At 40.7% G+C, this 26644-nt stretch overlaps 1 protein-coding gene across 1 annotated transcript; it reads right to left on the bottom strand.

Annotated features, from left to right (window-relative positions):
- Positions 1-11228: 11228 nt before the first annotated feature.
- LOC115004527 (Ig-like V-type domain-containing protein FAM187A) lies at positions 11229-16144 on the bottom strand. Its single transcript, XM_029426177.1, is given in 6 exon segments — positions 11229-12524; positions 12777-13003; positions 13598-13945; positions 14292-14398; positions 14400-14570; positions 15944-16144. Coding segments are annotated over 6 exon segments (1281 nt in total). The 3' UTR covers positions 11229-12297.
- Between the last annotated feature and the right edge of the window lie 10500 nt (positions 16145-26644).

Below are 26644 nucleotides of genomic sequence, written 5' to 3'. Positions count from 1 at the left end.
CCGCCGGATCAATTACTTCCCGAGCTCTGCGAAGATTTAGCCGTTCTTTAACCATCACATTAAATCTTTGCGAGACCTGCAGACAATTTTGTGCTCTCAGTCAATAAAATAATAAATAAGTGTGGTTTCATTTGTGCGTCGGAGAACGAGCTGGAGTAATACAGAACACTGGAGATGTTTCACAATGCTTCAGTCATTTTCTCAAATCAATACACAGTTAAATCTCTTGAAATACTTCACCAACTCTGAATAGAAAAAAGACATTTGAAGACACACACACACACACTCACTCCCTGAGTTGTACCTGTGTACGTTTGATAAGGGAAATCAAATAGCAAGTTTGCAAACATGCAGGAGGAAGCGACAATCACAATCAGGGCTGTCCTCTACGCTTTAATATTTCCATCAAACAAACAGCAGCATAATGACCGACTGCCTTGTGTTCTCTCACAATGTTTAATTTAGATGCAAATTGTCAGGGGGGTGGAGGAAATACACGCCTCGAGGTATCACTTAAATATCACAGAGACGACTGGAACAACAATAAAAAAGTGAGGGAAAGCAAAAAAGATGGAGGGCCGAACAGGAGAGACATGTTTGATGGATGGTTTTTCTTTAACCTGACTTCGAGTCAAGTTTAAGTAAGAAGAATGAATGAGGTGCGTGTCTCCGGGCAGAAAAAAGAGGGAGTGATGGAGAAAGAAATGACAGAGAATAGATGAGGAGGGGAGGAAACTGAGAGGAGGAGAAAGGACTGAGACAGAGATGGAAATAAAGGAAGGAAAGAAAAATGAATGTGATGTCGAGAGAAATACAGCGACAGAACAATCATGCAAATAGAATAAATAGATGAACAGATTTATGTTAAAATATTTAGATATCAAAAGAAAAGATCAAATAACGGAGAAGAGAAAGGCAATATGTTTTATTTTCACTTAGACTAATGCTCAGTGTAACAGCTGTAACCACGTGAGAGGAGACAAAGCCTTTTCTCCTCTCGTCATTTATCTCCTCGTCATACCAATCTGCCGCTGAGCTGCTTCCCTTTTGTTTTTGTTGACAGACTTAAGCGCTGCTGCACAGCGGCGTTCAGCAGGGAGAAACTGCCTGAAAAAAAACCAGAGAATAATATGCAAACAGAATTATTCATAGAAGACAATAATTATCTCACTCTGGGAGAAGAACAAGAGAAAAAAAACCACCTATTTTAGCAACATATTGAATGTATCTTCATTAATCAGAAATATTTGAATTACACATTATGTGAAGTTCTTTCTCTCTGCGCTGAAACTTTCTTTTGCCTTTTGTAAATGTTGATTTTGTCAACACAATTTATTAAACAAATCCAGTGATTCTGCAGCATCTCGACCACAATGAGACTTTCTGATTTGTGTGATTTCGCCTGATTTTCGTCGCTTGTTGAGGCTTTAATTGTCGCACGATGGAATTTATTCATTTACAGAAAAGGCGCTCAGACAGGTGCTCCCAAGGACACAGTGTTCAACGCCTGTGAAGTGCACAACACAGATGTGTTTGTTCTCAGAGAGGGATGTTGCTTCAAGAACTAATAGAAAGAAAATCACTAATCTAATACATATAGAGTGTGAGAGTAATGTTAGTAAACTCAGCGTGAGGTCGTGAGACCTACACAGTGGAGTACATGCAGGTCGCAGGTCACATGACTCACAGGTCACATGACTCGCAGGTCACATGACATGCAGGTCTTTGGTGTTGAGGCATTCAAACAACCAATTATTTTTATTCCTTGGATGCTATCAAACACAAAAGACCATTATTTTTAAATTGCTGCGGAAAAAAAGCGATAACTTATATAATCATTATTATCAGTGTTGGACAAAATGATATAGAAATACGTTAACATTTTTCAGTTTATGAGTTGATGAGGCGGATCATCCTGTATAATCATTACTGAGTTCATCTAACTCCTCCAAACTCTGTGCAGTAAAATGCTTCTTGTATTGTTTTTTTTTCTGTGCCTCACCTTCCCGAGTGAAGTGCAACTCGCATCCAGATCTGCGTCTCTGGGTGATGTCAGGCAGCAACACAATTACCTGTCTGGGTTTGTGAGGCTTCACCTTCCCGCTCCGCCCGTCTCTCTGGCGTCACAAACAAACAACGTCTCATTTTCCCAGCACAAATTGATTATTTGTTTCACGGCAGAGAATGGAAATATGACCAATTAATTCTGCTCTTCTGGTGGACGGTCAGCGATGGTCCCAAAAACAAATAGAAAACAATGACTTGACATTCTCATTCTCTCAATGCATCTGCAACAGCAGCCTCGTTGTGTTGATGATTATTCTCTACGAAATCACGACTGTATTATGTAGAGACATATTGTGATTTGGCCGTTGTTTTTAGTCAAATGTTTAAATATTTTTTGGAAACTTACCTGGTATGCAGCAGAATAGTTTTCAATAAAGTTGTAAGTCCAACATAATGCAATCCAGTGGCACAGCACTGCAACACATATCCATCTTTGGTTGATTTGAGTTTGTTGTAGAAACATTTTTCAGATAAAGAAACATGATAACTGCCAGCTTTCTATGCATTAAAACTGGCCTTATGTCGTATAACTTCTTGTACCTTTTTAGTAACATAAAATAAAAATACCAAATATTTATAAACAAATAAAAAATTATGGGAAACATTATTTTAATAAGGAAAATGATGAGTTGTTGTGTACGGCATCAGCAAAACACTGCATTGCGTGTGTGTGTGTGTGTGTCTGTGTGTGTCTGTGTGTGTGTGTGTGTCTGTGTCTGTGGTGTGTCTGTGTGTGTGTGTGTGTGTGTGTGTGTGTCTGTGTGTGTGTGTGTGTGTGGTGTGTATATCTGTGTGTGTCTGTCACACACAATTTATTTTTATATGTCTTCCTGTACAATGACTCAGAAAATACAATATTATTTCCGGATTGATAAATGATGTATTGGTCGATTTGTAACTGCAACTAAACGTATGTGAATCTTAGAAATATCCCACTGCTGCGAGTCACATGCAGCATCTAGGATTTGATACTCATCAGCGACTGTAAGGTTTAAGTGCTGACTCTCAGCTTGAAGAGTCCTTGGACTCTGAGTGGGACCATTATTTTAAAAGCAACCAAGACATCTATATATATATACATCTATATATATATATATATATATATAATATATATATATATATATATAATATATATATATATATATATATATAAATATTGTTCTGTCTGATACATTTTCATCCATTTCGTTGGGGGACCTATGAAGCACTTCAGTCCTCCACTGACTGTTACTACACAGTTAAAATAATAACCTTTCTTTTCTACCAACGCAGGCGAGACGAACAGCTGACGAGCTGTTAGACTGCCATCATTCATCTTTGACATAACCTACTGTGTTTACTTAGCAAAGGCCAGTATTGGCTTACCCTCTCCCAAACCTTTTCTGGGCAATTCTGTCCAGTCCAGTGTGTTCCAGCTGCTGTCAGTCACCTTCATTTCAGCCTCAACTTCTCCATAATATTGACCAACCTCTGTTCTTTTTTCTTCCCATCTCATGCCTTTTTTCTGTTTTGCAGCAAACACATTTCCATATTTGTGTATGCGGAGTATAGTTGTATAGACTGAACAAGGTGAAGGATTGTACAATAACAAATGTGTTTGTAACAGATGAGCCAGAAAGTCCAACACTGTTCTGAAGAGAAAACTGGAGGCCAACAATCCGCATGGAGCCAGAGAGCTCTGATCACTGTCATATACATTTCAGAGCAGATTATGAACAATCACCATAAATGGTTTGGGACTGTACATATATACCGTATTGTGGGCGTGCGTAGTAACGAGGAGACGATAGACAAGTTGTCAAGTCGAACGTTTACTTCCCATCATGAACAGCGATACAGCGGCAGTAGTCAAGCCTCCAACCACAACAGTCACGACAGGTAAAACAATAATAACACCTCCATTTCTCACTTCCGTTAACTCTTAACCTTTTCCAGCAAGCTCCTGGGTTACCTGTCTTAAAGGAGACGTATCTCCTCTCATAGTGTTCAGTGAATGTCGTTCCCAGTGGGTCACTACAGTATCATTATTATTATTATTATTATTATATTATTATTATTAAAGAGACGAGACAAAGAGAAGAAAGAGAAGAGATAGAGAGAGGAGAAAGAGGAGGAGGGACAGAGACATAGAGAAGAGAGACAGCGAGAGAGAGAGGAGAGAGAAGAGAGAGAGCAAGGTGCGAGAGAGAGGAGATAGAGACAGAAGAGAGACAGGAGAGATAGAGAAGAGAGATCAGGAGAGAGAGAGAGAAGAGAATAGAGGAGAGAGAGAGAGAGGAGAGAGAGAGATAGACACAAAGTATATATATATACAGTATATATATATATATAATTAATATATATATATATATATATATATATATATATATATATTATATATATATATATATATTTAAGCAATAGCTCCCGACAGGCCGTGGTATATGCTCATTATATCACAGTATCACAGGGGCGTGGTTCGGCCCTTAACTGTGATATAATGACCATATATCATGGTCTGAAGTGAGCTATTGCTTTTATAAAACGGTTACCAAGTGTGGCAATATGAAAGAAAAATACACACTCCAATTTAAATAGTTTTTATTATTAAATAATGATGTTCAAATAAAATAGTCCCTCCATTGCCTTCTGCACAAAACATAGTGCTAACAGCTAGCGCGCTAACAGCTAGCGCTCTAACAGCTAGCGCGGTGTTCTGTTCATTTCGTAGCTCTGCATGTTGTCTTTTAGGGTCTTTTTCTCTGGAGATAGGCACTGATCAATCCACTCCTCCAGAGTAGAGAACATTGTACGGTCCCTTGTATTGGCGCATGCGCGGCCGGAACCCGGAACCAGATTGAACTGTAAACACGTCTGTGTTTCAGCCTGTATAGTACGTTTCATTATTGTCATTTCACGCTGATATTATTTATAATAAAAGCAACCGAACAAATGGAACACTGTTCTTATTTACATAGTAAAGCTTTGTAAGTTTGTTTCTTAACGGACGTAATTTAACAGCTGTAATGGTTGTAGTTTTTTCTCAGAGGCGGAGGGATACTGACTTGTGTCAATTCTACCCGTGATATACGCACATTATACCACGGGTAAGAACCAATCAGATCACATGTCCGTTTTATAAATATATATATATATACTATATATATAATATATATATACTGTATATACATATGAGAATGTCTGCTAAAAGTTTCATGAAAGTCCTCCCAAATATGTTGAGTTATTTCATCTGGACCAAAGTGAGGGGACCGGCTGACATTCCTGCCCCTGGAGCCGAACCACCAGCGTGGCTAAAAGTGTGATTTAAAACCTCCACAGCAGCAGAGAGTCCCATTTATTCTGGCTGTTCCACAGACCTCACTGTCACCAGTTTTTAATTGGCACTTCTGCAGCAGTCCCAGTAGGAATTGTTGGTAGTGTTCTCGGGATTATCTGGAAAAGACACATTGCTGCTGAAGTTTGTAAATCCCATTTTTCCTTTTTATGCTGTCAGCATCACAAACAACTAAATTACATTAATCTCCAAAGTATTGGAGTTGAACCAGAAAAGTCTGGGAGACTGATGTTTCAAAAGCAGGTACCATTAGGGATCATAAAAAAACATATTGTATAGTTTGTTATCTGTTTAACCTAATGCCTCAAGTCCTCAGAGGAATTGCTGTTAGCATTTGCTCACTTTGTAATAACAGCAAACGTCCCTGTTAGATACAGAATGTTCTGTTCTCTTCAGGAGTACGTTTCCTCCTCTAAACCTGGGCACATATTCTCAACAGGGGACCCAAATATCGACTCGGAATTCTTCGCTGTGATAATCGCGTCTCTTCTTCGTGTCCTTTCAATTCAAAAGCACGTGGCTATATAAGATTTATTTTATCCCTCTTTCCATCAATGTGTCTCCATTCAGTGAAACACGGGCTACAGGCTGTTTCCGTTTAAATGCGAGAGCTGCAGATTTACAGCCTTCCATTAAAAAAAACAACAGCTTTGGATCAATGTGACAAAGTAGAGGATGTTTTGTGCAGCTATGAAGCGACTCCATCAACTTCAAGAGTTACGGGGCAGAACACAACACTCAGGCTGCGTGGTCGATGTTGATGCACACGAACAAGATTCTATTCTTTTCATTTAGGGAAGAGGTTGATAGGATGTGAACCGTAATCTCATCCTATCACTACTCTCAACATGGTTTCTTTTAACCCTGATCTTCCCCTAACAATAACCAAGAAGCTATAAGGACAAGTTAAAAAAAATCCCCACCTGGTACGAGATGAATGTTACTGGAATGAGATGATGGGGCAAAATAAAGAAATATAGTACATATTATTTTTTGTTTTTACAGCTTCCCTAATTCCACCCACACTCTCCACAGGGCTGTTGTGTAGTTGTGTAACTCTGCCTGCTAACTGAGAGGTACTGAGAGCACTGTAATGAGTGTGTTCACATTTTTGGCAATTACTTCAAATCAACAAAGTGGCAAGCAAATGAGAAATATGTGAAGTTATGTCTTGTTGATGTGGTGGAGCAACAGGCAGGTAGCATTACTGCGGATAGGTTTAAGTATTCCTTCTGTATTCCCGAGGCAAAACAAAGGTTAAGAAACTAGTTCATCTCCGTCCATTTATCTTCCAGCAGACAGCCTACATGCTACACTGCTGGCCTGGATGCACTAACAAGTTTGATTAATGGCTGCGGTGTGTGTGGTCCAAATCTCTCTCTCACAGTCGGCTCAATGTGACGGAAAGTTACCTAACAGGGGCCAATGAGGTGGTGCTGCCGAGTGCGAGGGCGGAGTCTCGTTCACCTCCAACACAAATGTGCAGGAATGTTTCTTTCTGTAGAATTAGATTAGAGAACTTGCTCAAGGGCATGTGGCAGGAGCGGACGCAGTGTTTGCTACATTATGAGCAGTCAACCTTCTGATTATGAAAGCCTAACTCGTGCTAAAACTTTTTCCTATGAAGTGCCATTTCAATTTTTTCAAAAATCCTTCAAGGGCCATACTAACTATTGAATCCATAACCTCTTCTAAAAGACACAGCCCATTCCTTTCACCTTTCTTTCATGCTGTGCAAAAACAGCAACTTCTTCATCCATGCTTTCTGTTTTATCTTCCCATGTTTGTATGTTCCGCTCTGCAGAGAGCTGCTGTTGGGCCAAACTCCGCCGAAGAGCGTTAACTTTATCCAAACGCACTCGTCCTCTCAGCTCGTGCAGTTTGGCATGTTTCGCGCTGTAATGATGATCGAGAGCCTTTTTCATCACCGCAAGCGCGTCCGCTCAAACTAGGCACACTGGCCTTTTACTTCCACAAAGAAATAATCGTTCGTCCATTTCTCCTGGAAAGTGCGACATTCCGCATCCACCTTTCTCAGTTTTACACTCGCCACGCTGCGTTCACTGATGTCGATGACGGTCCCGTTTAACATTAACGTTTCTTTGACATGACGTGACCACGTGATGACACGTTCCGCTCGTGTTGTGTTTATGGACCCTGACCCTTGGCCAGGGAAAATGGTCAAATGGTTTGCGTGCCTTACACAGGCCGGAGGTTCCCCACCCCTGTGCTAAAGCATCGCAGGCATCCTCCATTTACAGCATTTTCTTATCTGTGCACACAAACAACTCATTTTTTGTCACTTTTTAAAGATTGAATCCATGTCTGAAGGAAAGATGGTGGTTCCAGGGTTGTGCTGACGATGATAAGTGTTCCGTCTATAATAGCGCTGAAGGTGAAGTCCACATTTTTATATTCTGCCTGCAAAGTCCTGATTTCTAAGGTTTTTTTTTGTCCTCAAGAAATTGAGATATGGACAGCGATTCAAAGGTTCAGGCTCCATCCGTCCACTTTCTGCAAATTATTTTAATCAAATCGGTGGTGGGAGAAGGCAAAGCATCCCAGAGACTTAATGTAATGTAATCTCCCTCACCGCTCCTTCCAGCTCCATCCTCCTCTGGTCTCCTTCCAATCAGACATGCCTTGAATACCTCCACAGGGAGGCATCCAGGAAACATTCTGGCCTCTTGTTGTTTTTTGCATGCAAACCTCCTTATTGCGCACTTGAAGTAGCAGGTAGTTGCAGCCAGTTCTATCATCAGCAAAATGCAATCTTAAAGTTTCCATTCCTCGGCTGCAGCTTGTGATTAAGTCCGTACAAACTAGAATTGGCAGCAAGGTGCAGCCTTGACTGAGAATACATTTCACTTACACCAGCGTATGTGGTTGTAAAGAATTGGCTGAGAAATACTCTTTTTACACAAAAAGCCGCCCAATGTTTGCTATTTTTAACCAACTAACCACCTAAGCCATCACTACCAAACATTATATTCTGGTCAATGAAATGCTTTTAAATCTTTGCATCAAGGTTCTCCTAAAGACAAGTAATGCAACACATGTGTGAATACCTTATAGATTCTTGTCTACAAGGTACAAAACATATTTGGTATTTTAACAAACCAGAAGCTAGAGTTTCTAAATGAAGCATGGATGGAGGAAAAGGGGCAATACAAATCATCCCCCTGCATTTATATTTGATTTGAATGTTAATATATTGTTTCTTACTTGTTTTCTATGTTTTCTCACTTTCCTGAGTTAAATCATGTGTAGAATGTGTGTTTTCTGAACGTGAAGAAGGATCGGTTGTTTAAATGGAGAATTCATTAACTTTTAGAGTTTGACTTACACAGACAGTAATGTGAACAGGCTGCTGCTGCTGCACTTACACGGCAGCTCCATAAAATGGGAAAAATATCTGGTGAATTTGTATCATTTGTGCACATGGGAGTTGCATAACAGATGGGAACGTACATGGCATGAGGAGACGCTGCAATACAGCAGGGTGCTTGTACTTCAAAATAAGAGCAGAGAGGGAGGTCATGAGGTATGTGAAGTGAAACCTTCTTCCCAGATTGCACAGGTAGGGAAGAAACACCCAGTGAGTTACTTTTCCCGCAAGTTTAAACACGCATCAACTGAAGTACTCCACAATTGAAAAAGAAGCCTTGGCCCTGTTGTTGGCATTACAGCATTTCAAAGTTTATCTCGGTTCAAAAGTTGATCCTGTCCAAGTTTTCACTGACCATAATCCCCTCGTGTTTTTGTCCAGGATGTACAACAGCAAGCAACGTCTCATGCGTTGGGCACTGATTGTACAGAACTTCAATCTCAAAATAATTCATAAAAAGGGGTCTGACAACATTCACGTGCTTGGTAGATGTTAAGTGGCAGTTCCCAAGAGGTTTGGAATGGGGAGGGGGTGTTACGTGCCAGGCAGGTTGTGTGTGGTCTTGCTGTGTTTTTTCTCTCCTCCCCCTCTTCTCTCACCTGTCAGCTAATTAGGTGGTGATTTTCTGATTGGCTGGCCTATCAGGAGGAAGGGCCCTCAATAAAGGAGGACCAGGAAGAGCTGGCCTGCTCTCTCTTCAGCCTGAGTCATGGTCTACTGCTGACGTCCTTGACCAAGCAAATGATATACAATTCTATGTGTGCGGTAACATGTGAGTGGTGTGAGGTAGTGATGGCGAGATGAAGCTTCATGAAGCATTGAAGCTTTCGATCCAATTGGTTCGCTCATGGATTTTGTTTGTGTTTTGTTTGCACGGACAGTAGTAGCCAGGCCTCGTTTTATTTATTTTGTTTGGCTCAACCATTTGGTCCCTTCCTCACCCTTACTTTTGAGAGAGTTCATTGGAACCAGTTAATTTTTGCAATAAACAATTATACACGTTCACATCCTACTCTGACTCGCTCAATCATTGGTTGTTGTGTTATTGTCCCCCTCTTCCCCAAGCTGCATTTTCCATAAACACCACACAGACGTTTATGGGCTTGATTAATGAACAGATGAATTAATTATCTTTATTTACATTATGCTTTTTACAGAGGAGCCATCTCTTCAGATGCATTGCAAACACATTACAACAGGCAATGTAACAAGAATGAGTCACTGCCTCATTTTTCACTTTAAAATGTTTTGTACCGTTGACCAATTATGCAAACTAATGTCAGAAGCCCCACATCATATTTTAAAAGTAAATTATGATTTAATTAAACTTCCTGCAGTAATATTATCAAGCATATGTTTTTTTCACATCATACATTTTATCCATGATTTACATTTTTGGTTATCGTGTCATTTATTAATTTTCTCAAATTATACCTGCTTACTGCCCATGAGTATATCAACAGAGAAGAGGTCCATAAATAAAGAAAGAATAAATAAGCTCTAATGATTCATTACAAAGGTTATTTTCAGTCCTACTGTTTGCTTTTAAGACTGCTGTGGTAGATGAAGCTTCTGAAGGTGCAGGCGAGGAAGATATTCCTCTGAAGCCAAGAAACTCTCCTCTGGCAACCTGTTTGCCAAATTTACAGAAGTTGGTCATGTGAGCGTGATGATCTAGCAAGTTTTCAAGTGAAGATCAACACTCTACTATATCAACATCAACATGCTAGATTTCCATGGAATCTGGCACTGATATTCATCATGCCCAGATGATAACTCTTCTAGCGTCACCATCAGGGCAAAATGTCATATTTACACACAAAATATCTGATAACCTGGCAGATTTACAAATGGAATCTGAGTATAATCATGCTTCCCAGATGATAAACCCTTTTGTTTCTCAGGACCTTTCCTTTACCTTAAATGCAGTTGCTTCTCACACTTGCTCTTTAAGACCCGAGTCCTTCTGGCTTTCTCTCCTCACAGTCTGTCAACTGGTGTTGGCCTTTGATCTCAGCTGTAAATAAGTGGCTGAATGATTGTAAGGCTTCAGTGAAACCAGCAATGTTCTCAAATCCTGGGGAATAAAGTAAGTAGGATTAATAGCTAGTAAGAAGCCAGAGTGGGGACATAATCACACATGAGAAGAGAACAATGGTGCGATGTAAAGAATGGAAAATAAGATCCAACAGAGGAAGAGACAGTTTCTCCATCTAAAGGGTTTCTTCAGATTCTGATGTAGAATCACAATCATCTGAAAAAAGGCATCAATTCATCATTTTTGAAAGGCTCGTGCAGATGTAGAACAAGATGGTAATCAAATCAAATTAGGTCTTTCTCAATAAATTCAATGCCTGGCTTCCCAGTGAAAAATTAATTGTAATAATTATAATTGACGACGGAGCTCCGCTCATACATTAACAAGGGAAATGAGTCGTGTTGAACTGAAAGTCATTTTATTAATATAATTATGCACAGAAGTATTAGAAACATCTTAACCTGGCGGATATATTAACAATCACATACATGCAAGCACACATTCCTGATGGATTGTTTTGCACACTGAACGCTGTATTTTCACTGTTTACCTGGTAATTGTTGCGACAAATATAAAACAGTTGCCGCCATTATAACTTCCCAGGGCTGTAAAACGCACGGCTGTTTTAGGTCTGAATCCCCCTAACTGAGCTTGCGTCTCTATCTCCATGGAAACTTAGCAAACTCAATTTTCCGATGAAGACCATGTGATATGGTTGAAGCAAGGAAGTGGACCTTGATCAGTTGCAATTGTTTTGTCAAGCTACTATTTGTGAGGTGGAAGAATGAACTTCAATGCTTCTTTAATATTGTTTACGTTTGTGGTTAAAGATAAATAACACAACTCTACTGAGTATTAAAATTCAAAATGTTTGTACGCATCTCGGTCTTAAACAAAGCTGCATTCAGAGACCTTCTGCATTCTGACAACTTCAGAGGTATGAAGGAGGGAATGACGTTAGCTTGCGCAAAACTTAGATCGACAGAAATAAAAAAAAAGAAAGAAAGAATAAAAGACAGAACTGGAAAAAGAATGCAGAAAAAAGTACCATTAACATGAGGTTCTGGCAATTTACGGTCCAGCCACGTGTGCCTGTTAGTGCGTGTGAGTCCCTGTGTGTGTGTGCGTGTGTGTGTGTGCCCTAATGCCAAGCTAACTGGTACCGCGGTTACCGCCGCGGTCACAGAATTGTAAAGCCCACCCTCTGGTTCCTACTCAAGTAAACTCTGTCAGCTCTGTTGCCGCTGTTTGCACTGTTCTCGCTAGCACTGTTATTAATGTATGTGTGGTTTCACTCTAAACAACACAAATGTAAAACCTTGCGATCATACAAGCTGTTTCTCGAGGTTTCGCCTCGATTTAAACATGCACATTTCCAACATCGACAATCGGCGGAGAACACGTATGTCCAATTTGTTATGATTTTAAAGTATTCAGTCAAACAATGATTATTTACTATTCATTTTAAGTTTAATCCACGTGTGTTTCTCCAGTGTCTGTGAGGTGTCTGACTCCAGCTCTGCCGAACAGTATCAGGCAAAACACAGCTGTCATGATAGCATATGATCTCAACACAGTATTGAGAGCTGTGGGGAAGTCCGGATGTGATGTCACTGACTGTCCCGGCCCCAAATGAGCGTAGACCAGCAGACGTATCTCAGCGGCTCGGTGACCCTGCAGCCAGCAGTAGTAGACACCTAATTAACAAAAATGCCATTTTAGTCAAATTAAACAACCAGGTTGAAACGTTTAAAAAATGGAGACAGAAAATTGATCGCTGGCAGGTACAGACTTTAACATCAATACATGTACGTATGTATCACACAAACTATCTTATGCTGATCTGATTGGCATAATGTCAAATATAGATTGATAAACAAAAGGTTTTCACAAGACGACTTCTGGCCTATAGACATCGCCGTTGATTCATTACAGTAAACAGTCGATACCTGAGTCCTGAGTTTTTGCAGGTTTGAACACCAAGTGGTGTCCGGTGTCTATCAGCAGCCTGGGGCGTGTGGTGCTGAGGTTACGACCTGCCGAGTGTTCAGATCGGTAGATGGGTTCAGATCCTTGGTCCCAGGCCACGGCCATGTTAGGTCGCGCCGCGGGACAGCCAAGGGTCAGGACACGGTCCGCAGGGTGGTTCAGGTAGAACACTGGCAGGGAGGCAGAGCTGTAACACACAAACAGAGATTCATGACATTCACAATGTTTTACTGCTACTTCAGTTTGGGTGGTAGATTTAGCAAGAATCACATTCTGGACCTGCTAGCATGATATCAACTTTGACAATCTTTCACTCCAATTTCTTGCCAGATTCATGGTCCCCAGAAGAATATGTTGGTGCCCTATTGACCTTGTATCAGGTCACGTCCATGACAAGTTAAATGAAAATAGATGGCTGAATTCACGCTACTCAGAGGATGAATCCTAATTTTTTTTGGTGAGCCCCAAAACCTTTCTCTAGCGCTTTCATCGGGACAAAAAATTGAAATATCTAAATCTAATGTAGATATTTGTATGACCTTTACCATGTACATCATTGCTCTCCAATGGATGAACCCTTTCAATATCAGATACTGTATGAAATGTCCTCCTGCGCCACCTTTAGATCCAAAATCTAATTTATTGGTAATTTCCTGACATCAAGCTTTGCAATTTGCTTCTCATTCACAACAATGGCAGCCATCTAACCATTGGGATAGATCACTTCCCTTTCACATCCTGTCTTTCATGTGAATATCCAAATACTTATCTATGTGCTTACTTGTAGCCAAGAAATGCCATCAGAGCGTGGATTGTGGTGGAAGTCGGAGATTGAGTTTGACAAGTGACTTGACAGCTTTTGACCTCTAGCTTGGCTCCAACTCCGCGCTGCTTTAGTTGTCCGAACACCGTGGGCACCGCCCCCGAGCCGCATGAAGCGACCGTCTGATTGACCCTTCTGTAGCGTATATGCAGGTAGTGGGAGTGGATGTAGCAGAGTCCCACACGAACCTGCTCTCCAGGTCTTCCACAGCGATCGCAGACTGTCCACTGCCGGAAGCTGGTAAAGACCCGGTACAGCAGTCCTTTTCCTTCTTTCCCTGTCTTGCTCATAGTTTCCAGAATGAGCCTAAGAGCATCACATCAGCCAAGTGGTTCTTCACGGATTTTTCATTCTTCATAATAAACATAGGATGCACATATGGAGATATAATGTATGTCATGTTCATCACAAAGTTGATAGGATCTCTCTTATCTCTGTCTTTCACCCACCTGCATGTGAGGGGTAACATGTGATCCATTTAGCGTAAACAGAATCAAATATAATATATATTAAAAGCCTCAAGTGATGGTGGGATGTCTCACACAGAAATCGACTTTAAGTGTCGATACATACTGGACAGCAGCGAGTTCTACTTTCATCGTCAGTGTCGGCTTTCTAATAAAGGCCCAGTCTTTGGTCTCGTTCTCGTTACCTCGGAGTAAAGCTGAGCGTGCGTGCCTCCTGGATGTCCAGGTCGTAACCGTAGAAGAAGTCTTTGTGGACAGAGCCGCAGATGTATATGCCGGAATCGTCGGGCCCCCGCTCTGAAGATCAGCAGGCTGAAGAGACGGATAGAGAATCGACTCCGCAGATCTCCGCTATGAGGAACACTACTGGGGTCCAGCAGCCTGTTGCCATGGTGATCAGTCAGGACTCTGGTCTCCTTGGAGCCGCCCAGATGTTTCCTAAAGAACCACACGACTGATTTGATCTGAAATACACAGGGATCTAAATAACTATATATACATCTGCTGATGGTCAACAATGTTTTTCAATTGAGACTTAGCAGATGAATTTAGCAGATGTTAAAATGTAAGTCTCTCTCTTTTCTCCTCTGTTTTACCACGCTCCATTTAGCTGCTCGATTTCCTCTTCCACATATTTGTCTTTGTTCTACAAATCCTACTTATCAGCAAAGCTGACGAGAGGCTGAGGATTGCAGCAGCAGAGCAGCTCGATAACAACTGCAGCCATTTAGACAGCTGGTTTGTACAAATAAAGAAGGATGTGTTATCTTGCAATGTTATGTTTCGCTAATTATATCACACACAAACATGTTTCGGATTGATGAAGGACTATGTCCTCTAAAACCTCTACATGTAACTGACATTCAGAGAATATATTTCAATATATAAGCTGTTGAACACATCATTTGAACCTGAAATTCACCCGGCCAATTCTTTCCAGGATCCTTTTCCAGGACACTTCTCATTCTACATGGTGGTTATACTATAACTATATTGTGTTTCAAGTGACATTTTGGCAATGGTGCTCATAAAAGGAATATAGCAGATCTTAAAGCTAGTTAGCCCTGAATTAAAACTTGTCAACTTCTCCTTCATATGTAATGTAAAGAGATCTGCCTGCTGTGGTTGGTTGTTCCTCAATACATAACATGCTTTGCACACTGCTGCGTTCCAAAAGTTGAACTACTTTTAACTCATGGTGAAAAAGCGGAGCCTGTGAACGCTTGCGATTAGTGATGGCAAAAAACAGCATGTGTACGGACCCTAGAGGTCCCATAATGTAAAACGTGAGATTGTCATGTATTTGTTTTATTATAAAACATTGTTTTAGTGCTATATAAACAAGTATCTTAACGCTCAATCGAGGATTACACACAGCCTGTATTCAGAATATGTGTCAGGATTTCTGTAAAGTTGTGATGTAAACATTCTAAATGTGTTGCAGTGTTTGTGAATGACATCACCTGACAGGAAGTAAACATGGACCCAAGCAGTTGCCTAGTAACGCAATTTTGTTAAAACGCGCTTAAAAGGAGCATTTCAGATACAGGTGTATTCAGACACACAGTATTAAAGCATGTAAACATGGTCGAGTAGAAACAAAATACAAGTACGAACGTGGACAATCGCATAACATGTGACCTGTAAGATAAAAACAAGATTTATTTAAAGGAAACTAAATGTCATACCTAGATTACATACAACATATATCTGTCAGACTTTCTTCCTCAGTCTGATTGATTGATTTTCAGAGCTTTATTGTGATGGCTTCATAAATGTAGTTCCAAAACAACAAACTTCCTGGTTGGTTAGGGTTAGGGTTAGGGTTAGCTGTTACCTGTTGGGGTTTGCAGTGGCAGGGAAGCTCCACAGTGACTCCAGCCAGGTAGGCAGCGTTGGTGAAGGTCAGGAAGGCGGGACAGGCTCTTCTAGCAAACACATCCTGCTTATCTTCAGGAGCCTCATAGCTCCTCAGCTCAGGACACAGGGTGAGGAAGAGGAGGAGGAGGAGGATGGGAGAGGGGGATGGTGGAGGCATTAGGCTTCTCAGAGAAAACAATAATGTGCTTACAAGCTACAAAGGTCACAACATAAATAAAATAATTCTGCACAAACACAGAGAAACCTCCAGTGTGTTTGTTCTGTCTCGTTTCAGATAAGTCAAACAAAGTTATTTTTTAAAACACAACAGCTTTGATGGAATCTGATGACAGAACCATCCTCTGTTGTCAACGCAAACATCTGGAGTCTCAGCCTTATTATACTTTCTGACAAACTCTAGTGTGTTTGGGTCACAAAGATTCACATTACCTTTATGTCCTGTGTTGGCTGCATTAAGAAGCAAACATCCTTGTATCTACTTTGTCCCGAGGACATTCTGAATAAATGATCCTCTCAATAAAGTTAAACAACTTCATCCTCCTCAAACATGTCCAGCATTTCATAGCATGCTGCTGTTTTATAATTGTTTGATGTAATAGACATACAGTTCCCCAGATGGGCTCAAGCTGCCTTCACATGATAGGAAATGTTCCCTGTGCTCTCACCGCAAGGTAGCTTTTGTTTCTATGGTTACATCCCCCGATTGTGGCACTTACAGCTCTTATCTGATTGGTTGCGCATTGAAAGGTCGAGATCAAAGTTGAAATAATTTGACAAATGAGGGCAGCACTCGGAGGCTTTTTGAAGCGGTGCGCTAGAGGCAAGAGGCAAGAGGCACTTAATTTTGTATTATACATATCGAGAGAATTATTTTTTTATTTCATGCATTTAAATTGACCCGTTTGTTAATCTATATAGAAAAAGAAAGCTCTGTGTCTTCGACCAACAGCGCTCTCATTTTAGTGTAGAGTGCCAGATTTAATAAACGAACACACCCAATGTCAAAGAAGGATAAATGACCCACAACGCTGCAAATCTACAGTTATAAATTGTTGAACAGTCACCATTTGTCTCTGTCACATCATTCTCGTTATTGTTCCTTCTTTCAGACCTGTTGGACAGAAGTAGACCAACACTGTGTGTTAGGCTCTAGGGACGGCAAATATGCTCCGTCTGTCCACTAGTTTGTTCCAGACTGAAATATCTCTACAGCATCCAGCAGATATTTCAGTTTGCTGCATCACCATGAAAGAACAATGACATACTTTGCCTCAGGAAGAAGTCCTTCCACACCTCATAATCCACACTTATGAGTCGGTTGATGCGAGGTGAGCTTTGTTTCATCCACTTAATTCGTCCTGCACGTCTCAACAACACTGCTGCAGGAGTCAAGCTGCAGGACGATGTTGCTGTAATATGATAAAGTAGAAAAAGAATGAGTGCAATGAAGCGGCTCTCTGCTGAGCTGCAGGTCTGTGTATCGTTGGGCCTCCAGCAGAATGAACAGAACACGCTTCTGTACAACTTCACTGCCTGGAGACACAAACAAAGTGTATGATGTAAGCTGGCAGCCTCGGCTGAAGGCATGCGCTGAAAGATGATTCCAGTGTGTGTGTGTGTGTGTGTAAATGTTGGGTACAATAGTTTCAGGATGGATTTTCTCTGTTACTGAATGTGTGAGGGCAGCAGGATGAATAACTGTGTTCAAAGCGATACACACTTCAGATGGCACCTCCCTATTTACCATTAAGAAAACGGAATTCAGTTTCAAAACAACAATAATATGTAAACTGCGTGGGACCCAGTCTTTTTTTGACAAGCACATGCTTCATTCGGTAATCGTAATTCTTTATTTTATTATTTATTTTTTCAGCGGACAAATGTCTAATTTTGAAATAAATAAAGCCATAACCCTTAAATGAGAGTCAGTGCTCCGAAGGGGACTTGTTAGAAGAATGAGTTTTAATTTGAAAAACATGTCGTACATGGCAGGTCATTTTGAAACTCCTCTACATAAATACATGAAGATACAAAAGTATAAAGATTTAAGTACAAACATGTTTAAGGACCGTAAGTTTGATATATGTAAACATAACATGTCTTTTGTGTAACATTAAAACAAAATGTCAAGAAAATACTGATAAAAAAACAAAACGACATTTGCAAATGTCACATTTACGTAATCTCATTTCTGAAAAGCTGCTTGATCCTTAAAAACAGCTCTTATTTATTTATTACTAAATGCCAGGATGTAAACACATTTATTCAAAATGTTACATCCAGTGAAAAAAAACAACTTTGTGTTTAATACTGTTTTTTAGTGACATTGGTTTTATCCTTCTTCTGAAACAGCTTCTTACAACTACTTAGAAAAAAAAAAAAAACGTCATCACTGAGGAGCGTCACAACAAGTCGATGGTGGACCCAAGTGCAGCACACAGGAAACCAAGGATAATTGGTAATGACCTTCATTAGTAGTCAGGAGCAGGTTATAGCCGAGTACACTGATCCACAGCGGGATGATAATAATCCACAAGGACCAACCAATAGGTAGCAGGCAAGGAGGTAAGTCGGGGCCGGCCGGAGGGTCGGGAAACAGGCAAGGCAGGTTGAAGGAATCCTGTCTGGGTCGGGAAACAGGAAAGGCAGACAGGTCCAAAACAGCCTTGGTCGGGAAACAGGCAAAGCAGGCAGGGTCGGCAACGAGAGATCTGTTTGGGGAAGAGCGCTTGAAAGACTTGCATGATACAGAGTACAATCTGGCACTGAGTGAGTGACTGGGAGAGGCTTAAATAAGGGCTTGATTAATTGGCAGTAGCCTGAGCCCAAGGTGAGGTGATGAGGTGGGAGTGGCTGGCTGGTGAGGTGAAAAGGAAGCGAGGTGTGGAAAAGTACCAGGCTAAGGTAGGAAGTACTGGAGCAGACTGTGACAGAGGACATTGTATTGACTGGACGTTAATTCCCTGGAAGTAACCTTCACCCTAACAGTACATCTCTATGCGATACCTTTTGCATAATAACACCAGCAACATAAGTTATTTGTGTGTATAGATCAGAAACACATACATAGGGCCACGGAAACAGTTGTTTTTATTATTTGAAATTTTCTAAAGCCTGAAAACAGAGCCAAGGTGCAGAGGTCTTCTCTCAGGAAAATGGAAAATTTGAACAGTGAAAAACGTTAGGTTAGGGAACCCGTATCATAATGGTGTTCATAATACATCCCCTCACTTTTCAACTTATAAACTAAACTAAAAATGGGCCTCTAGAAGCTCACACACACACACACACACACACACACACACATTTCTCGGTTTTATGTGAAAGGATAAATAGGAGGTGCAGAAAATGTATTACTGCTTCTCCTCTTCTGTCCCTTTTCTTTATTCTTCTTGTCCATTAGCTTTAGCCTTAATCCAAACACCATTTACTATCGGCTCTGGGGCACCATATACAACACCGTCTGTATCTCATCGGTCCTCATCTCGTCCTTTTATTCCTCTCGTCCACTTCAGCTCAGTAGCTACATCCTGATCTCCCAACTCAGCCCGTCCCAAACATCCATTAATACAATCCTCTGGTATATTTAACAACACATCCAGTCCCTCAGTTAAGCTCCAGGAAAAACAACCTTTTCTTCATGGTTTTCATCATCTCGCTCTGCCTCCTCCTCCTCCTCCTCCTCCTCCTCCTCCACTTCTACTTATTGACTCCATCTAATAGCATCCATTCTGAGGCTTGATTTTTGAATACCACCTATTCCTCCAACGTTATTATCACCCCTCCTCCTCGTCTCACAAAAGGTCCATTAAATGCTTGGCACCACCCAAACATGTCACTCAGCCAAAACATGTTGTCCTCTATTATTGTAATCAAAGATGGTCTCTACATAAATCTGTCTGTCCAACACTCTGGTCCAGAGCGAGACATTTCCACAACAAATGGCAACCAATGTATATTAAATGTGTTGTGGATATTCAGAGTTCCCAGAGGATGCTTCCTAATGTTTTTGGTGATCTCTTAACTTTTCCTCTACGGCCACAATCAGACCACAAGAGCAATTTGTCTATCCAAAACAAAAACGCTCAATAACCATGAAGGGGAGAGGATCAAATGTGCAACTAATAGATATCACCATGACACGTCCTAATGTGATTACTTACATTAAGATAATAATTGTTTTGTGTGTTGACTCCACTGTTTAGGTTGAATCAAATGACATCTACTATGCGACCTTCTCCTCCTCGCACTGATTTCTCCTCCTCGCACTGATTTCTCCTCCTCGCACTGATTTCTCCTCCTCGCACTGATTTCTCCTCCTCGCACTGATTTCTCCTCCTGCTCCTTGTTGGATTTCACAAATAAATGTAATGTTATTTCAGCCTCACATGATGAAACATGTTTTGAAAGATTGCTTTAATACCTTCTCTGTAACCGGAATGATTCAACCTTTTTCACCACACATCTTATAAACATGACATTATTGCAACCATTTTTTAAGTCTATCAGTTTGTATATTGATTTCGTTCCTTCACACAGCCGCACGACCGTTGGCGGTGGAAAAGTATTACATTGACAAACTGTGTAAAATATACAAATAATTCATAAAAAAAAAAACGATCATAAGATGGGTTGTATGCATTTAGTTCTTTACTCTATTTCTACTTCAATTTTCATTTTATAAATCTTTTTGGGGAGTCTTGGGGAGGGACATTAGTGGTACAGATCTCCCTGAATATCTACCCCTGCTCCCATTCACACATGAACCAATGCAGTGCACCAATGTTCCTGCACATTTCAGGTGTGGAAGGTGCCACTGGTGGGGGTTCTGTCAGTGTTATCTAGGGGAAGCAAACTTCTTTCTAAAAATCAAGTCATTTTATGTTCCTTTTTATTGAACTATTCAGAGCTCTCCTTAGTGGAAACTAGAAACAATCCTTTCACTGTTCAAAGTGAACATTTCATTCATGAAAGTTTGCTCCAACACTGTCTGTGAGTGTGCAGTCAGTTCAGCTTCGTAAGATGTTCGATTGGACTTTTTATTGATCTGATCCCTCTTGCCTTGTATTTATCATTTCAAACTCTTCTTTGAGATTCACTGAAGACAAACTCTGAGCTCAAACAGTAGCCATTAGATTAAATTCTGTAGTCTGAGAAATTGCTGCTTTAACTTTAAAGCTGTACTTTATCCGCACTAATGGAGAAGTTTGTTTGTTGAATTTAGAAATTCTGGTGTTGGATATCGAAGGGCATCTGATCCGTCTGCAAAAACACATTTTAAAGATCATCCTTCTTCCTCCAGAGAAACATGGACTCATCGATTTTTACATGCTTTTCCACAGTAATGCTATAATTTGGTATAATGTTGAAAACCTAAAACGTGTGTGAAGTAAATGTCCAAGTTCTAAAGAAAATAAAAAATGATGATACAATAATTATTATGCTAGCATTAAGTAGTCAACCAAATCAATGTTCTGCGCTCCTATAACATTATCGATTGACAGTTTTTTAAATAAGTATGAAAATCGATGCAGCAGAAGAAGAAATATCATCTTTATTACTTCACATATTCTCCTTCCTTGTGGTCTCGAGCTAACATGTCAGTCAAGTCGAGTCGATTTTATATATACAACCTAATATCACAACAACAACATAGGCTTTTATTTTGTTTCCAACCTCCCTCAGTCGACAGAATGTCAGCTGAAGACGCTCTCTTCTTCCAGCAGCGTCCTTCACATTCACACTTGTTAGACTTCGTGCACACAGCCCTTTACCGAGCTGCTCCACTCGAGCAGTTGGCAGTTGAGCTGCTTCAATCAAAGGCCGGCGAAGACGAGCCGTTGAAGGAGGAGGAGGTGTTACTCATTCATTCTCCGCACTTAACATTTCCCAGCTGGTGCTGCGGAGCCTGCTCCTCGGGGGATTTCATTTTGACTGCCCGAGGACCGGGAGGTTTTTAAGTTCAGGTTATGTGTCTGTGAAGGATTTTGACTTAGTTTTTTTTCAGTTCCACCATCAAACCAATGTTTCTCCTTGTACACAAGACAAATCTAAATTTAATGAGCACAACTGAAGGGTTTGATGAGTATGAAAGTGATGTGAGTGAAATGCTTAACCCAACCGTGCATATATGGAAGACTTCAGAGCCAAGCTGAAAATAGACACACTACCGGTCGACAGGGATAATTGGTGGCGTCAGGAGATGAAGACATGATGCTTTCTCACTTTGAACTCATTCCCTCATACTGCCTTCAATGAAAAGCCTTCTGAATTTCAAGAGGACACGGGCACGAGTGGTTATACTGGGAAGCTCCTGACTGAGTGAGCAGCAGGAAGCCAAAACAGTTCTCAGCTAAATAAAGACAGGAACTGTGTGTTTATATAGCTGCAGACCAGAGCAAGCTTTTATGGTTTGATCCACTGCAGGTGCTGCATGTTTAATGGAGGATAGATGCTTTTTTGGGGGGGAATGTCATCTGCTGGCTGCGAGGATGAAGCCTCAATATGAAGTTAATGCGAGATTCTGCGGCCGTTAGATTTGAGGAAGTGCTGAATGGTACGAGTTAATAAACAGTGGAGGAGGGAATTTGGATAATGTCTCTTTGTCTTTTCTTCCAATAAGCAGAAAAGTTTTCCTTAACTTTGGACATTTTCATAAACCCAAAGTTCTGGCCGACACACGAAGACGAAAATAGAACATATGTGTTTGTAAGTTCTCCTCCTGGAAGTCCCGCTGTCATCACATGTATCTGGTAAATTCCCCCACAAAGCACCTGCACACCTGGCTCAACTTGTATGTGTTGCATACTTTGAATTAATCAATACGCTGGATTATAACGAAAAGATCCGACTGTTTTACATTACGGGAGGAGGAGGAGGAGGAGGAGGAGGAGGAGAAGGAGGAAGCGAGCATACTGATTCTTAATTTATTTTTGAAAGAATGATCATGGCCTTCTATGTATTGCATGATAAGATCATCTCTTGCTGGTTTCACCCACCATCTGAAAATACAAAAATAACAAATAAATAATACATTTAATGGAAAACACACATTAATTTCTTGCTGGTAGTTATGTTTAATGAAGTGCCTCTAAAAGCTAAATTGGTATTGGTTGTTATTACACTGAAAGAACCATTTTACTATTAATGTTTTTGCAATTATTATGTATATTATGTAATCCCAGCTGCCAAAATACTAATAATTAAAATGATAAAGAAATATATAGTTTTTATTTTATTTTAACTGAAAAGTTATTATACAACAAAACTTATCAGGATCATAAAGACTCCCATTATCTGTGCAGTTAACCAACGAGGCCAGAGGAAGAGCCCTTAGAGTTCGAAAGAAAGCCATTTGTTTCATTTAATCTTAACAGTGGAACAGAAACATGTTTAAAATTCTACCTGAATCTCACTCGAGGCAAATCTATGTGCATTTGTCCAACCGGATGTTGCTCAAAGCAAAAGAAGCAGCATTCACAAACAAGCAGCAAAGGTCAGTGGACAAACAGGACCAAATGTAACAGCAGGGCGATATCCTGAACGGTAGCTGAAGAGGGTTTATCAGATGTATTTATCAAGGACTCTCGCTGTGGTTTGTCAGAAGGTCACAGATTTAAATCCCTTCAGATGTACAAACGTCTTATCTGCAGAAATCCATCCATCAATCAATTTCCAAACGCTTATCTGGGTCTGGTTTGTGCTGGTAGGAGGCTACGCAAGCTAGCCCAGACACCTTTTCTATGATTTGAAATGTAATTCCCTATGGCATGGCAGAGGTGTCCTCACCAGCTCAACCGGCTCCTTTCGACGCAAAGTTCCTTCTTTCCCTCCAGCTATAAAGGTGGGGCGAACAGCCAGCTGTCACAGCGAGGGGAGAGACGTGAGGAGCATGAAAATAGCCGAATAACCGCGCACATTCTCTCCTGGAAGACATCACAGCGTAACACATGGTGACACAAAATAATATCATGCTTCGATAAAGCGGACCCTGGGAGAGGTTTATTGAAAGTTGCCGCAAGACATTTAGTGTTCGTTACTTTTAACTGGAATCAATTTAGCTTTATTGGCTCTCTTTCTTTATCCTACAACACACACTCCCACACACACAATATATAGAATCACTGGGTAACATGCATGTGATTTTGAGGTCAGCAGGCATTTTTCTCCTGTGCAGCTCTCACTGAGAACAGTCACAAGGTCATTGCTGGACGACAGTTGCTGCTTCAGGGCGGACCGAGGTCTTTGAGGCTGTGAGACAGACCTCTGCATCAGCCATCCAGCTGTCTCACTGCTGGTCGGGTATATCTGCCACTCACTGTCTCTCTTTTACTCTGATCTCTGACTGTGGAGGAGTAAAGCTTAACTAAGAAATACTTTGGCTGTAGGAAGGTGGTGCAGGTGTACAGCCTCATTAGACATCTGAAGTTATGGTTTTGTGGCGCATGCGGAGACAAAAAAAGATACGTGAAGGAATTTCACCGATCAAAGGAAGTTGCTTTACTTCTGCTCTTCAAAGACGTTCTCAAAGAATCTGTTTTCGTGAACACCTCCTCAAAGTGGGAACAACAACTGGTAAACGGGTTTAAACACAACACAGAGCTCATGAACACACCAAAGAACGACTTCTCTACTGGAGCATTTGAATGCACCATAGACCTTGGTGCCATTCTAAACATATCATTGGTTTAGTTTGCAATTATCAATATTTTTAACGATTGTTTTTTTACGAGGAAGGAAATGCACTGAATGCATAACTTTTGTTTGTTTGCGAGATAACTCCACAGGCCACTTTAAGGCAGGGGCACCATGTTTCTTGCATCGGTAGGTGTTTGCAGCTGTTCCGAATGGCCACGCACAACGGCGTCGTCATAAAGAGCGGTACGATGCGACGTTAGAGTAAAGGGGGATGCTGGCACACACTTTCACACAGTTCCTAATTGATGCCATTCATGTTATTGTCCCATTTGTACACGCATGTAATTTTTGCATGAATCACATTATAGTTGTACTTACTGATGGTAATAATGCAGGTGCTTTTTATTTTCAGAATTTCTCTGCTGCTCTAGGCTACTGTGTTAATATTTCAATATACGAAAATCTAATTTCCTTGAACAAATACTATTACATAGAAGAGTAGTTATAATGCAACACTGGCTGTGGCGAAGCAAGCAAAGCATTAACTGTCTTCCTCTTCCTCTGTCCGTCTTTATGCCTTCCATCATTAATTCTATCGGTTCTCCCTTCTCCCACTAATCACTGTTCATTAGTCATGGCTGCTTCTATTTTTAGATCTGCTAATTGCATTGTTACCAATTAGTTACAAATGCATAGGAGGACATATTTCTGTGCGTGTGACAGCATGGCGGTTAAATTAAGTGTTTGCATCAGTTGCATCCATGCAAATATCTGTTCATTATTTATTTTCTATTTAAATGTAACGCAAAGGTCTGTCGATGGCGATGATTACGTTTTTACAAGCGTGTGCAGGGTTGGGTTTCCCCCGCTGGCTGGAAATGATTTGAATCTAATTGTATTGCTATAATTGTCTCATGGCGACAACTTGGCTTTACCATGATCATTCTCAAACAGAGCTGGTCATGTGACGCAGGCAGACATGTACAATCTATCTGTGCTCAGTGGAAGCCAACATGCACAATGACAGCGAGAGCAAATATAATATCCTCTACCAACACGAAGGTAAAAAAAAGGCTTCTCATTCTTCTATCATACAGACACAATGACAAACTTTTCCTTGATACAATAGAGTCATTTCACAGTGTGACTGTGAAAACATCTGCTGCCCACAGACTCAGCCTCCTGCTACGGTGATTTAACGATGGCATCATGAGGAGGACCAGATACCATAGATCACAGTGGAGACAAGAGATCTGCTGCAGCCCTGCTCACTGTCTGTAAATACAACTGCTTCACTCTCTGTAGCAAACTCATTCATGGACGGATGAAATATGATGTGCAAACTGAGCTTGCAAATAGAGTATCTGCAATATTTCAAAAGGTGGATATCCACCCCTTGGACCTCACTTTCCAGCCTATGGGTCACAAGCGACACTTCCTTAAGAACACAGCAGCATGCTAACGCTAGCAGGTGTCACTACAACCAATCCCCAGGTTAACTAAAGTAATCAGGTTAACGCTATTCACATTGGTTGCAACCTACCTTTTGTATGTCTCTGTATCTCTTGAGACGCTAAAGACAACAGGAGGGATAAGAAGTTCATTGCATTGTATTAGACTGCAAGATATGAGTCATGGTGTGAGGAAGTTGTGGTAATTCCTAGTGCTATGATGTAAATAGAGAAAATACAAAACACAAGTTTGATTTGTGTTCAAGATCATTTAAAACGCTCCTCCTCCATTGAAGAGCATTTTTCCAGTCCGCTGTTGATGTGTGTCTGTATAATTGTTATGGTGTTGCATGTAAATCAATGTTTTTTAGTGTCTGTTGATTTGTTCAGCGTGTTACCGCCCAGGGACTGCAGATGGAAATTAGTTTGTAGCTAAATCTGCCATAAATCTTCTCTTGCACGCTCCTTGTTTAATAAAGACTCATGATAATGTCATTATCATCCATAACCAAGCTTTAGCCATGACGTCGACAATTTACAGCCCTCATGTTTAATATTGCATTATTTCC

Source organism: Cottoperca gobio, unplaced genomic scaffold (genome assembly GCF_900634415.1).
Source record: "Cottoperca gobio unplaced genomic scaffold, fCotGob3.1 fCotGob3_124arrow_ctg1, whole genome shotgun sequence".
NCBI classification, from domain to species: domain Eukaryota; kingdom Metazoa; phylum Chordata; class Actinopteri; order Perciformes; family Bovichtidae; genus Cottoperca; species Cottoperca gobio.
The sequence above is the reverse complement of the archived record's forward strand: the minus strand, read 5'-3'. Positions and strand labels throughout refer to the sequence as shown.